Below are 13,003 nucleotides of genomic sequence, written 5' to 3'. Positions count from 1 at the left end.
TCCCTCAACGCCCCACTCTCGCGCCTCTCCTATCCGCCGAAAACCCGTATCGCGAAACGGAAACGCCTGCGTATCAGGAAGCGTCCGAAAACCCGCTCCCAAACAATCCGCGCAACCTTTAAAAACTCGTTTTCCGCGCGAGATACCGACGAGATTTTAACGGGTCCAACTCCGGCCGAAATTTTGCTTTCTCGTTCCACGGCTACACATCAGACGCGAAAGTCGGCCAACGGCCGAAATCACGTTCCGTTATGTTCTCTCTCTTGGATCTTTCCAACCTGTTCCACTTCTCAAAAAAAAGGAGCCGTTTAACGTCACCGCGGTGAATTCAGTCGGATCCGTGCGAAAATTTTTCGCCATTACGCAACGCGAAGAACTAGGCTGGCGGTCCACTTGTTCGGATTGCACTTTCTACTTTTTTCCGTTGGCTGAAGCGGAGCTGGAAAAGTGCGTACGGTGTGACAAAGCGTGCGATTGCGTGGCATCCTTGGACGGAACGCTCTGTATGATAATCGAGTGACGAAAGTTGGATGGAGGAGGGTTGTGCAAGAGGTGGAGGTTACGCACCGCTGGGTGTTGCAAAAGGTCGTGTGTTTGATGCGATTGTTTCGATTTAAATTGAAGTGGAAATAATCCCGTCGAATACCGCACGACCACGCAATCGGTTTGGGATTAGGCGTCGATTACACGTGCTATCGTTTAAACTAGTATTATAATGTAAATATTAACGGAGATAAAGATAACAATGCAATTATTTGGAGGTTAGCGGCCTATAAACTGTAAATGTACGAGAGAAATTATATTTGGAGATTAATACAATACACTTGATCGTTGACTTGTTAAATGAATTGCAATATACTTACAGTCGGCTATAAAACCATGCATATACGCTTTATCAAACTGTTTACAACCAACAAATATTGCACAGTCGCTTACGTCGTTACCAAGCATTTGCACACACGTGTCACTAATGGATTCAAATTAACAAAAACCCCAACTTTCCCATCGATTTTCAAAAGAATGCAAATCCCAATCTGGGTCACTTGCCATATGAAAGCGTTCAAGGTCGTCTACTAACTGCAAAACGCTTTCAAACGAGAAGGAAATCTTATTTAACACGAAAAGAATTGAAACGCGATTTCATAATTCGATGTCATCACCGTCGTTTTAAAGCAGGACTTACACGTCGCCAGCCCACTCCATCTAAACGCACCTTTACCACACTTAAAAACAACCAACAAACGTCACAAGGAAGTCATTTACAAAACCACGAAAATGACATTTCGCCAAAGCCCGCTCTCCTTGAAACGCAACTTTTCATTTACGAACGAACAATTACGAAAGAGAAGAAAAACAAGCGCCTTAATTACCATCACTTTCTAAATTATTTTCGCCGGTCTGGTAAAAACGCAAGGTCGCGAAAATCCACGAGCCGTTCGTTGTGACGTCACGGCCTCGATTAAGGTCATGTTTCCTATGTCTCATTGATGGAAAGACGCGAGCGCCGGTGGAGGGGGGACGAAGGACCGAAAAAATGCACGTGGTGGTGTGTGCAACCTTGGCAGGGGCGTGCGCGCGGTGGCGGTCGGCCGCCCCCACCTTACCCCGAAATTAATTGCCCACGCACACATGGTTGTAAAGCAAAGGGTACGAGGAAGCGGATGTGGTTGGAAACGGAGATTCATACCAGTGTGACGTAGACGGATTAGATGGGCGGAAATTGGTCTGATTTTTTCACGTTCGTCGCTCAACTCCTACAAAAACAGTGGTCGGTTATTCGTGTAATACTCTACTGCGTCGCGTTTGACGAAATCAAAAGTTTCCCCTTGAACGTTGACTTCATTATTATATAATTTGTCAGATAAAAATTTTGACATCATAAGGGGTCATAAAAGATAACTTTCTGATTCTTATCGTTATCCAAATTCAATTTTTTATTGCACTTGTCAAAATGTACGTTTATAGTTATCTACGTTTTGCAAAATTTGCATAAGCTTGATAAGGATGTATATTTTTCTAATCGTCTGATTTATTTGTGTCTTTATCTTTTGGCTTCCTTTCCACTAAGAACCAGTCTCATCATTCAAAATGATAACTTCCATCATTTGAGATAAACTTGAGACCTTGACTAAAGAAAATCATTGTACTCTCTTGGTTTCGTTACAAATCTGTTCCGACTGTGGAATTTACTTTTCCCCCACGATTTCTTTGTTGATTTAATAGTAAATATTACGCAAAATTCGTAAGTGACGTCACCAAAATGTGAGTGGGGACAACCAGACAAATTTTCTGAATTCCAAAAATAAAATTTTATAACAATCAGTCCAATAGTTTCGGACGATTAATAAAATCGACACCGACGGGAGACGATACACAAACAGACGGAAACGGCTAAACTAGTATTTGTTTTGTTGGATTTTTTTCTAATCACTGTCCAATTTATTTTATATAATTTTTCTGCCAATTTAATGCTATTGGACATTATATACTTAACAACTTTTAGACAAGTAGTTTTGGAAATTTTTAAAAAGTAGAATAATTCTGAAATGCTGATGAAAGAGTGGAAAAATTGACACATTTTTTCCGTCAAAATCGTAATTATAACATATATAGTATATCTTCATTTCATCATAAGTCACTGAAAGTTTGTTGGCCTTACGGAACACCTGTATATTTAATTTTTCCATTTTTGTCTTATTTTACTTGCGTTTTTGAAATTTTATCTTCGACATATTTAATAAATTTTAGAAACGTGATTTTGGAAGTTTTCAAAAAATAAAATTTTGAAAAGCTAGTGAAGAGAGTGCACTTGGAGCATAGAGCCAATATTATTTTTGAGTTGACAAAATTTTTACAAAATTTTGACTAAACATTTTTGATAAAATTTACTGATGTTTTTCAAAAGACCTAACATATACAGGATTAGTATAAAGTCCCGGAACGATTGAATAACTTTGTTATTTGAAAACCTTTTTTTGCAAATTTTGTGTGGAGGCCCCAAATATCTTTTTTTTAATGTGAAACCTTCTCGAGGGTACCAACTGTCCTTTTTTAAAAAAGGCGAAACCTTCTCGGGAGTCCCTAGTGTCTTTTTTTAAGATTATTATATCTTCTCGGGGCTTCCAGCTGTGTTTTTTAAAAATGTGAAACCTCCTCGGGGGCGCCAAATATCTTTTTTTTAATGTAAAACCTTCACGGGGGGCCCAAATATCTTTTTTTAATGTGAAACCTTGTCAAGGGTTCCAACTGTCTTTTTTAACAATGTGAAACCTTCTCGGGGCTACCAACTGTCTTTTTTAAAAGTGTAAAACCTTCTCGGAGGCCCCAAATATCTTTTTTTAATGTGAAACCTTCTCGGGGGCCCCAAATGCATTTTTTTTTTAATGTGCAACCTTCTCGGGGGTGCCAACTGTCTTTTTTAAAAAAGGCGAAACCTTCTCGGGGGTCCCTAGTGTCTTTTTTTTAATATTATATCTTCTCGGGGCTCCCAGCTCCCTTTTTTTACTACACTGTGACTAGTACCTTCTATATAGTTTTTACTCCATAGAGGTTATCACAACAATTAGAATTCCACATAATCTAATTTTATAATTTTTCGTACTTTGGAAAAGATTTAAGTTGGTTCGAATGTGGACAGTGTCGTTACAAAACAGACGTAAGGCGGGTTTAAGAATCCACATAAATGTTGTCCACTTAAGAAAATAAGACATTGAATGGCACGAATGTGAAAATTGCTGATAGGCAAAGATGTATCAACAAACAATTAGCAATTTTGCCAGACCTTGCTTGTCCAAAGTTGCCATCTAGTGTACAAAAAAGCGGCCCAAAAACTGTGGGAATAATCTCCAAACCGAAATAATACAAGTTTGACTGTCTTTATCGTTCATTAAGTAAAGACATTATTAAAAACTTTGAAAACCTATTACCGAATAAAAATATAAACTCAAACATAACAAAATTAATAATGTAAAATAAAAGATGTGGTTAATTAGGTACTAGGTAAACTAATAGAATTTAGACTGTAAAACAAGTAAAAAAGAAAAAATATATATTGAACAGGTGGGTGGGCGGTGCTAAGTTTTACTTTTCCCTACATAGTCTTTTATAATCAAGCAACAGGTCCGCCCACCCACCCTTTCTTCAGTTCGATGACAAAATAATTATCTTATTAGATCCTCGGGTCGTATCTCCTTTTACTAATTTCGTCAAGGTTGCCACATCGCAACAAATCTCTTTAAAACATCCCGAGTTCTAAAATGAGAGGTACCAACTTTACACCAGTTATTATGATAATAATATGATGTAAAACTGAAGATATTAAACTAAAATTTTTCGAAAACGTTTTGTTCAGGACAGTAAAAACCGGATTAAAAATTTCTTAAAAGGCCATTGCAAGTTCACGCCGCACATAACCTTAAAATTCTTCTTCAATGGCTTTTGGTATGTCGTAGTTGGAACCAATTTTGTATACTTTCGTGTACCTTCAGGGGAGAACATTATAAGTTAAATGAAAATTAATAGCTGACGTTTGTCGAAATCTATAATGGGTGGATATTGGGAAGAAATGACTGTTACATTTTTTTGTAACTCGGTGTTTTTCTAAAAGGTACTAGCCCCGCCCACCCACCCTTTGTTTTATTAGAGAGTAGATCATTTGCCAAAATCCGTCTTATCGTAGTGAGTACTACTAGATTTTTCAGTTTTTCGATTTTTCAACTTTCGAATTTTTCAATTTTTCGCTTTTTAAATGTTCAATTTTTTTATCCATCTTTCGATTTTTGATTTCTCTGTTTCTCTATTTATCAATTATTTGATTATTAAAAATCTCGGGAAAATAGATGTTTATTTTTTTAAATTATCGAATTTTGATTTCTTGTCACCCGGTTTTTGGAAGGGACTAAAAAGTAATTTTGATCAGAAATTTGCCATGTTTACCGTAAGTTTCAAACATCTGAAAATTTTGTTTCTAATTTTCAATTTTTGGATTTTCCGGTTTTCCAAAATTTCGGTTCGAATAAATTTGTTCTACAAATTATCAAATGAAAAATTCAAAAGTAGAAAAATCTAAAAACCAAAAAAAAAACGAAAAATTCGATTTTATAAGATTGTTTTTTTTTCAATTTTTCGATATTTCAGTTTTTGATTTTCCGATTATACAGTTGTTTAATTTTCCGATTTCTTATTTATCCGATTTTTCAATTTGTCATTTTTTTATTTTTAGCAAGTACAGCCTTTATTTTCTTAGAAGAGTGGGTCATCTGCGAAAATCAGTCTTATCTTGACAAGTACATTTTTTGACATTTTCTGATGCAGAATAAAGAACTGTTTTCAGAAATTATCAACATGTATATTTTATTTTTTTGTTTCTGAAAACATGTAAGTTTTCCACCAATTTTATGTTGTTTGACATATTTGATAAATTCTAGAAACGCGTTTTTGGAAATTTTTGAAAAAGTAAAATAAAATTTGAAATGGTGGAAAAACTGACACAACAAATTAAAAAACTGATCAGCGATTTTTTGAAAAAAATCACTTCATTTAAATCCGACCAACTCTCATCGTTCAGTATGTATTTCACTTTTAAAATTATGAATTCTGACACTAATACGAAATTAGGCAAATGAATGCCGTCTACCGTAACTGGAGCTAATTTTAATGAACTCTTATAATTTCCAAATTTTTTGCCGATACCTTCGCCAGTGCAGACACGAACATTCTCTCTGTTTTTCCCCTTCAGCTATGTTACTTTAATGGATTTCGATGATTAAACAAAGGATTAGTTTAAGATATCTATATTTAAGGCGTAAATTTTGAAAGTCACATCCGCTGGCCATCATAAAATCCATCCCGTCATAAATGAGCAAAAAAATTGCGTTTATTTCCATAAAATACAGGTATATTTTTTTGTAATATGACTTAGAAAAATAAGATATGTACTTGTTAGGCTAGATAATCAGTCGACAATTCTTTTTTCCATACACAGCTGTCCCAACTGTCTGATGGTAAAAGATTATGCATTTCCTGTGTACTACTAAAAAATGAAACTCATTTACGTGTACAACTTAAAAGTATACAGGATGTTTCCCTAAAAACTTAGTTGTTTTTCCGCCATTTTTAAAGATGGACGTACGTTAATTTCATTGTCAATGCAACACCCTGTATTTGATTTCAGCCTTTCCTTAAAAAGTTTTTAAAAGACAATACAAATTGCGTAGTATATTATTTCTAGACCTCGTGTACAATTTCCAGCAACATTCCGCAACAGCTCGCACTTTGAACATTTCGCAAACCGAATGTCAAACCGTGTAAATTTCCTATTCAAATATCACCACGTAACGTCCACTGTTTTTGGAAATCGTGACGTCACACACCATCCCTATGACTCACAGTAATCGAAAACCGTTAGCAGTCTGGTCAGAAAAAAATCCAACACCGTTATCAGCTGACCCATTCCACTCACTAAGCGAATTTTCGCGACTAACTTTCTGTAACTGAAAAGTATGATACTGGTAACATCCCCACCTAATGACAATGACGTAATCAACATACTGCGACGATTATCACGAAAATAATGTAATATGATTGACTGTCAAGAAGTGTGACAAGAACGTAAGAAAATATAACCTTGCAATTTGCAAAAACTGTGCAGCATTAAAGTTTTGGTGGAAAATGGAGCCACTCGGCGTAATTAATTTATGTGAACAGTACTTTTTTGATGCTGATGAACTTCTGTTGTGTAACTGGATTCTCAATAAAACAAATGCCACAAATTTGTATATAAAATTACGTGAAACCTATTACAAAGGGCCGATTGAAGAAGATTGGTTAAGAAATTACCATGACATCATGTTTTTTCGGTTTTTTCGAATACAAAAGTCAACGTTTTTAAACTTATTAAATGTTGTTCTGGAAAATGACAACCATAAGTTAATGAGGAAAAAATATCACGGGGGTAATTTACCAATACCACCTGAGAAGGCTTTGCTTACGTTTTTAACATATATGGCAACCCAAGAAAGTTTATTGTCAATTGGGCAAAGATTTGGAATTGTTCCATCAACTGCAATGAATATAGTGAATGCTTTGCTTTATATTATGTTAAAAATAAACAAGAAATACATATTTTGGCCTCGAACTGATGAAGAGGTAGAACATATAATAAACGGTTTTACTCATTATCCAAGTAAATTTTTAAATTGTTTGATATTTCAAAATGATTCATGTTCATGTTTTTCTTTAGATGTTTTGGGTGCTATTGATGGTAGCCAGATAGATATAAAAGTCGTGCCACATACTCAACATGACAGTTATGTTAATAGATATCTTAGACATTCTATTAATGCTATGGTGATATCTACTGCTGAAAAAATTTTGACTTACGTTTTTATTGGATTCCCAGGATCGGCCCATGATTCCAGAGTAATTTATATTTTTGAAATTATGGAAGTTGAACCTCAAGTGTAACTTATAGGTCTTTTCGAACTCAACATTTGTCCAAAACATTGCAACACATGGTTCGCAGTTCTATTTTCCTAATGAAGAATGTCATATATTAGGAGATAGTGCATTTCCATTAAAAATGTGGATGATGACACCCTATAAGCGTAGACCAGCTTTAAATAGAATTGAAAGACAGCACAACTATCATTTGAGTGCTGATCGTGTTGTGGTCGAACATATTTTTGCCCGCATTAAAGGTCGATTTAGGAGAGTAATATTCATTAACACCTACTCCATTAGCAAAGCTATTGAAATAACCACTGCTGCATGCGTTTTACATAATTTTTGCTACATGAATAAAGATCAGTGGGAAGATGAGCTCTATGAAGATGTTAACGAACAAGAGTTCATTGCAGAAGACAATGATGAAGAAACTCGAAGAGCACAACTCAAAAGGAACCGAATAGCTAGAGAATTATTAAACAATGTATAATATATCTTATAGAAAATAAGAAAAGATAGATACAATATGTATTAAAAACAACAAAACATAAATTCTAACGAAGGAAATAACATTGTCTTTAAAATCGTTTCTGTTTTAATTTTCATCTTCACTGGAATCCATTTCGCGTTTTCGTTTTTTGGTCATTTTCTCTAGGATTGTCAGCATTCGGTCTCTCTGACGAGTTTGCTCTACATTCTCAGATCTACATTTGGTTACCGCGAGATACATGCAACGTTAGGCCGTTAGTGCCAGTATGTTCATGGTAAGGTCGATATGACGTCACAACACCTTCTCCTCTGATACCTTTCCAAAGCGAAAATGTTAATGTTACACGTAATAAGATACCGTAACTTACTTAGTTAGTCGCGAAAATTCGCTTACTATCTCTCACCTAATTTCGCTCTAAAGTCGTCGTGATTTCGGCCGAACGATCCGCAACGATAACCGCACAGATTTTTAATTATAGACATCCGTCAGATAACGTTCTTCAAAAAGCATGACGTCATAGGTTTTTATCACAGTCTCCGTCTCTGTTGAAATCCGACGAAACACATCACTCGCCGACCTGAAGAAGACGTCCGTAAGGTCGAAACCCCCCACACACTCCAAGAACGTGACTAACCGTCGGTATTTCCGCTAACAAAAGATAACCCGACCATACAAATTCGATTTTAATGCCAGTAACCTTGCAGGGTCATCATTCATGGAACAAAGCGACGAGGATTGATCGCACACCCTGTACACACTCACCTGCCAATATAGTTTTTTGTCGCTCAAAAATCACGCGTCAACATCGCACTCTAGATTATAATCCTCGGGCACTGACACAGCAATCGTTCACTTGCTTTTCGACACGTGTCGATTTTCGGCCAATCCCGTTTTCGCCACAAGTATCCGATCAAGAGGGCTTCGCTTGCCACACGCACAGCCAACTAGACACTGGCTTGCGAATAACGGAATTCGTGACTTGTTCGCCCGACGCGGACCATCACCGAACTGACGTCGGTTCGCCGCCGAACGGACCTAGATCGCGTGAAATCGGCTTCTGCGCAACTCGGGCGACACGTGCCGACTTATGGGCTTCGGTGCGTCAGAGAGAGACGGGACGTGGCGCAAACATGGCGGACATCTTGGAAAGTTGCCGAGTCAACTTCGGCGCCTGCTTGATCATTATTGGACGGAATACGTTTACGATTTACGGCGCAATCATAGATAATAAGACATGTAAAACGCACTTTTTCCTCTGTCGTAAAAAAGGGATTCGAGCGATCGACGCAAATACGCACGCGGACAAACAAAACAAGGTTGTTGATCCAGATGGGATGGAGGAGGATCAACAAACTTAACAAAAAGGATATTTCGGGCTCGGTTTGGATTTAGCATCCTTTGTGCTAAATTGGCGTTGGAGGGGCCCTTGTTTTATTGCACGACGTATATCGACGTTTCGTTCTTTCTACGACAGGTGCATCAGGAACTAGGAGCGAGTCTTTGTACCTGCGGGGTAATTAAAAGTTTCCAGGTGTTTTTCGTACCGTGTTTTCGTTTTATCGAATTTTACGAGAATTGCGTTTCGATGGTTTCTTTGAAGCGGTTTGACTAAACGCGAAATTACTCACATTTCGAGTTATTTACTGGTTGCTGGTCGGGTTGTTTGCATGCTTCACGGTTATTAACTCGCATTACTCATCCTTCGATGGGTTCTATGTGGAGCTATTCGGAATTATGTCTAATCATGCTATGATTTACATAGATTGCGGACGGTCACAAATATACAAGAACTTAACCCATCAGACAAACCTTGGTCTTACTTTATTTATATCTAGTTCTAGTGTCACAGTAATATCAACAAAAAGTCAAAATATGGGTAACCCTAACTTCCTTAGGTTTTCTGATTTACAAACATGTACGGAGTTACGAAGTCACGCGACCTTATTTGACGTATGTACATCATTTTAACTTCGTTGCCAGACGAAATAAAAATTATCAAAAAATATTTTTTCGCAGGTTGGAATGTTGGCAAGTTGCGCCCAGACAACGGTGCTAATAATTTTTTTCGACCTACAAAATAAAAACCAAGAGTTTTCGTATTTTCATATGAGGGTTCAAAACCAACGAAGCCTAGTTTTCCATAGTTCCAGAATCGCCAAATTTTTAATTCCTGATTTCATATTTTTTGGTTATTTTTCAAAAATAATAGTTGTATGCAGAATACGTTTCAAAAATTAAATTATACACCAATTTTGTCTGTTTAAGAGGGAATACATTTTATAGAGTAATTACGTTAAAACTTACAAGTCATGTTTTGACGGTACAGTTTATAAATGAGCTTTTCTGCAAACAATAATAGATCGCAGTCAGTCGAATCGAACAGAGCCGGATTCGACCTACGTTGGTCTGCATGATCCAACAATTTTATAAAATTTCCACATTTGTTCTTTTTTCCAAAAACTTGAACTCATTTTCGTTCACAAAATTATCTATAGTTTTTGCAAACTACCACCAGACAGTGGATATCATAAAAATTAAGCAACAAAGACGACTACAAGGTACCGAAAATTATGAGCCGTCATTACGTTTTCTACATTTCTAGTTAGCTAAATACGTGATTTTAAAATAAATCATCTAGTCTTTTATACTCGTACATTATAATGCTATGATAATCATTATTAACGCTAGAATTATAAAACCAGTTTAAATGTTGTCATTAGTTTAATAAAACGTGGTGAATACGGACCTGACGAAGGTATAGTAGACCAGAACCTATAAGGTTATATGACCATCATAAAATCATCCCATTGTATCGAAGATTAGTTGTTGACAATAGAAAAGGTTTTAGGGTCGTAAATAACGTGTCCACTGCAGTTGTGGTTTCGTTCAGGAGAGGCTTTCACTAAATATGAAAATCCACCACTCCACTATTTCTTTACTACCTGCAGCCGCTGAGGGTTCCGAAATAACCACTCACTTTGAAGGCCGGCCCTGTTAAATATGAGCAAGAAATGTTTAGAAGATGATTTATTGCCGACCGGTAAGCTTAGTGCAAACCACACAAAGGGGGTATTTATTTGCGGTCAATTACTTTTATGATGGTCATATAACCTTATACCTTTTGGACAAGTATAAAAACCTTGACAGCCATAATTTCTAAAACGAAAAGCTACTTATTTTGCTTGAGGATAGCAAAAAGCCTCATTGGGTAGGTGGCTGTTCAACCACCGTTGGTCTAATTGACACTAATACGACCATAAAACCATCAGATCGTGTCTGAACACTGACTTTCTATTTTATTGGACGGCACCGACAAACCGCTAAGATTATGGTAGTCATGTAAGAAACAAAGGCTCAATGAATCAGACGTGCATGAAGACGTTTTAAACCTAATCGTCAAAGGACCTCCGATTCGCAAAATCCTTGAACCTTTCGGACATCACTTAGTACAGTCCACCCACCAAATACTGAAAATTGACTTTCTCTCTGTTGGAAGCCACAAATAAACCGCTCCGGATTGCGTTAATGATAATTTACAGCCCCGACCGCCTTAATTCATTGTCTGAAAGGAACAAAGGTTCTATGAATATATTTCAAGTTCTAGTGGTCGACGGCGTCCGATTCGTCAAACCTTTGATCCTTTCGGATTGAAAATTGGATTCTTTTTTTAATTCAAAAATTATACAAAATACGTTTCTTTTTGAATTATTTGGAATTGTAAGCCAAAAAAATAGCAAAAAATCATACGTTTATTCAGTTTTTGATAGTACTTTATATCGGCTGTTTTTTTAAATTTCTGCTCTAGTTGGCCATGCCGTTTCAATTGCAGTGTTGACGTGTGATGGCTAACTACGGCAGAAATTTAAAAAATCACACGGTATTTTTGGAGTTATTTTAATTTTCATTTTCAGCATATTTTAACACACATTGATCTATGCCATGTTTGAATCGTATTTCTGGTAGTTCTGAGCAAACAATAATAAACAAAAACAGGACGGATTCATAAAGCACAAGTATACTATTTAAGAAAGTGTGAGTTTTGAGAAGCCATCCTGACGCCAGTACACTGTATATTATAGAAAATTTTTGTAATAGCTAGTTTTAATTCACATAATTTGGTGTGTTTACGACAGATACGTGTTATTTTCATGTTAATAATGTTCACTGTCAAGTACAGACAAAGCGTAATCCAAAATGTGAAAAAATGTCTTCTGATAATACCAATAGAATTTCTGGCGATACACCGAGTATTTACACTTATTTACGAATGAAACTCGATTTATTCACTGTTTAAGTTTAGGTTGGTGTTTGTTTTGAGTTCGCTTTATATGCCAATATTGCATTTCCTATTGAATATCGGTGTTCTGGTAACCCATGTCACAAATATTTATCGTCTTTGTCATACGATGTTTTATCTTATCTTTTTAGCAACAATGCTTTGTGTACAATCGCACGCAAATGTTTTGAGCCTATGGGCGGATCATTTTTGCCGGTCGTCACCGAAGGAGGCGGTCCAAATCGTCCAAGGGCGTAATTTGTAGGTAGGCTCAAACTACAACGAAATTTACGTGTTGACCAAATTCTTACCCTGAATTAGTTTTAATTTTAAAAATACCCTATCTAAAATGTTCAGAATATGATGAGTCTATACTTGTGATTTACCATTCCATTAATGTTTTTTGGATTTGTTTATACATACAGGGAGACTAAACAAAAATAATGACTGAGTCAATTTATTTTATTGAAGAAATCAAGAATTGCAAAACTGAATACTTTGAAATCTTGTCAATTAGTTAGAAAAAAAAACTGTCCTGCTCTAATAACATCGAGAATATGCTCAAAATCACACTAATATTAGGTCTAATTGTACCGACCATAGTTATAAAATTCACATTAAAGTAAGTCACGGACATTTTTTGAAGTGTACTACATTTCAAAAAGCAAAAAAAAAATGTTCAGTTTATAAACTTCTTCATTTTGGTTTAAAGTTTATCAATCATATTTGACGCTTTATTTGATCCGTTCCATTTGTTATCCTTTACTGCGGTCTCTCTTGGGTCGAGGTGTAAC

General features: G+C 36.2%; 2 protein-coding genes across 4 annotated transcripts in view; one reads left to right on the top strand and one right to left on the bottom strand.

The window, feature by feature from the left end:
• Positions 1-13,003, bottom strand: part of Drn (doctor no) — an 80,159-nt gene that overhangs the window by 28,124 nt on the left and 39,032 nt on the right. Inside the window, exon 1 of one of the 3 annotated variants that reach the window (XM_064050504.1) lies at positions 8,696-8,958. The exons of the other annotated variants lie outside the window; for them this stretch is intronic. The gene's annotated coding sequence lies outside the window, so the exon portion shown is untranslated. Of the gene's footprint in view, positions 1-8,695; positions 8,959-13,003 lie in introns of those variants that run through there. 3 annotated transcript variants of the gene reach the window in all.
• LOC135124760 (putative nuclease HARBI1) lies at positions 6,461-7,974 on the top strand. The gene is made up of 3 exons (XM_064049976.1): positions 6,461-7,183; positions 7,241-7,419; positions 7,472-7,974. The coding sequence occupies exons 1-3, from the start codon at positions 6,670-6,672 to the stop codon at positions 7,931-7,933; spliced, it is 1,155 nt and encodes a 384-aa protein (XP_063906046.1). The 5' UTR covers positions 6,461-6,669; the 3' UTR covers positions 7,934-7,974.

Source organism: Zophobas morio, unplaced genomic scaffold (genome assembly GCF_036711695.1).
Source record: "Zophobas morio isolate AGI-343-1 ecotype UQ-CSIRO unplaced genomic scaffold, CSIRO_AGI_Zmor_V1 ptg000008l, whole genome shotgun sequence".
Lineage (NCBI taxonomy): Eukaryota > Metazoa > Arthropoda > Insecta > Coleoptera > Tenebrionidae > Zophobas > Zophobas morio.
Note: the sequence above shows the minus strand (reverse complement) of the source record. Positions and strands in the feature narration are given on the sequence as shown.

Bases quoted from the DNA above. Each gene is read 5' to 3' on its own strand.
- LOC135124760 (XM_064049976.1), top strand. From the start codon at position 6,670: ATGGAGCCACTCGGCGTAATTAATTTATGTGAACAGTACTTTTTTGAT. The intron at 7,184-7,240 runs GTAAATTTTTAA...GTTTTTCTTTAG, and splicing joins CGGTTTTACTCATTATCCAA to ATGTTTTGGGTGCTATTGAT. The intron at 7,420-7,471 runs GTAATTTATATT...TGTAACTTATAG, and splicing joins GATCGGCCCATGATTCCAGA to GTCTTTTCGAACTCAACATT.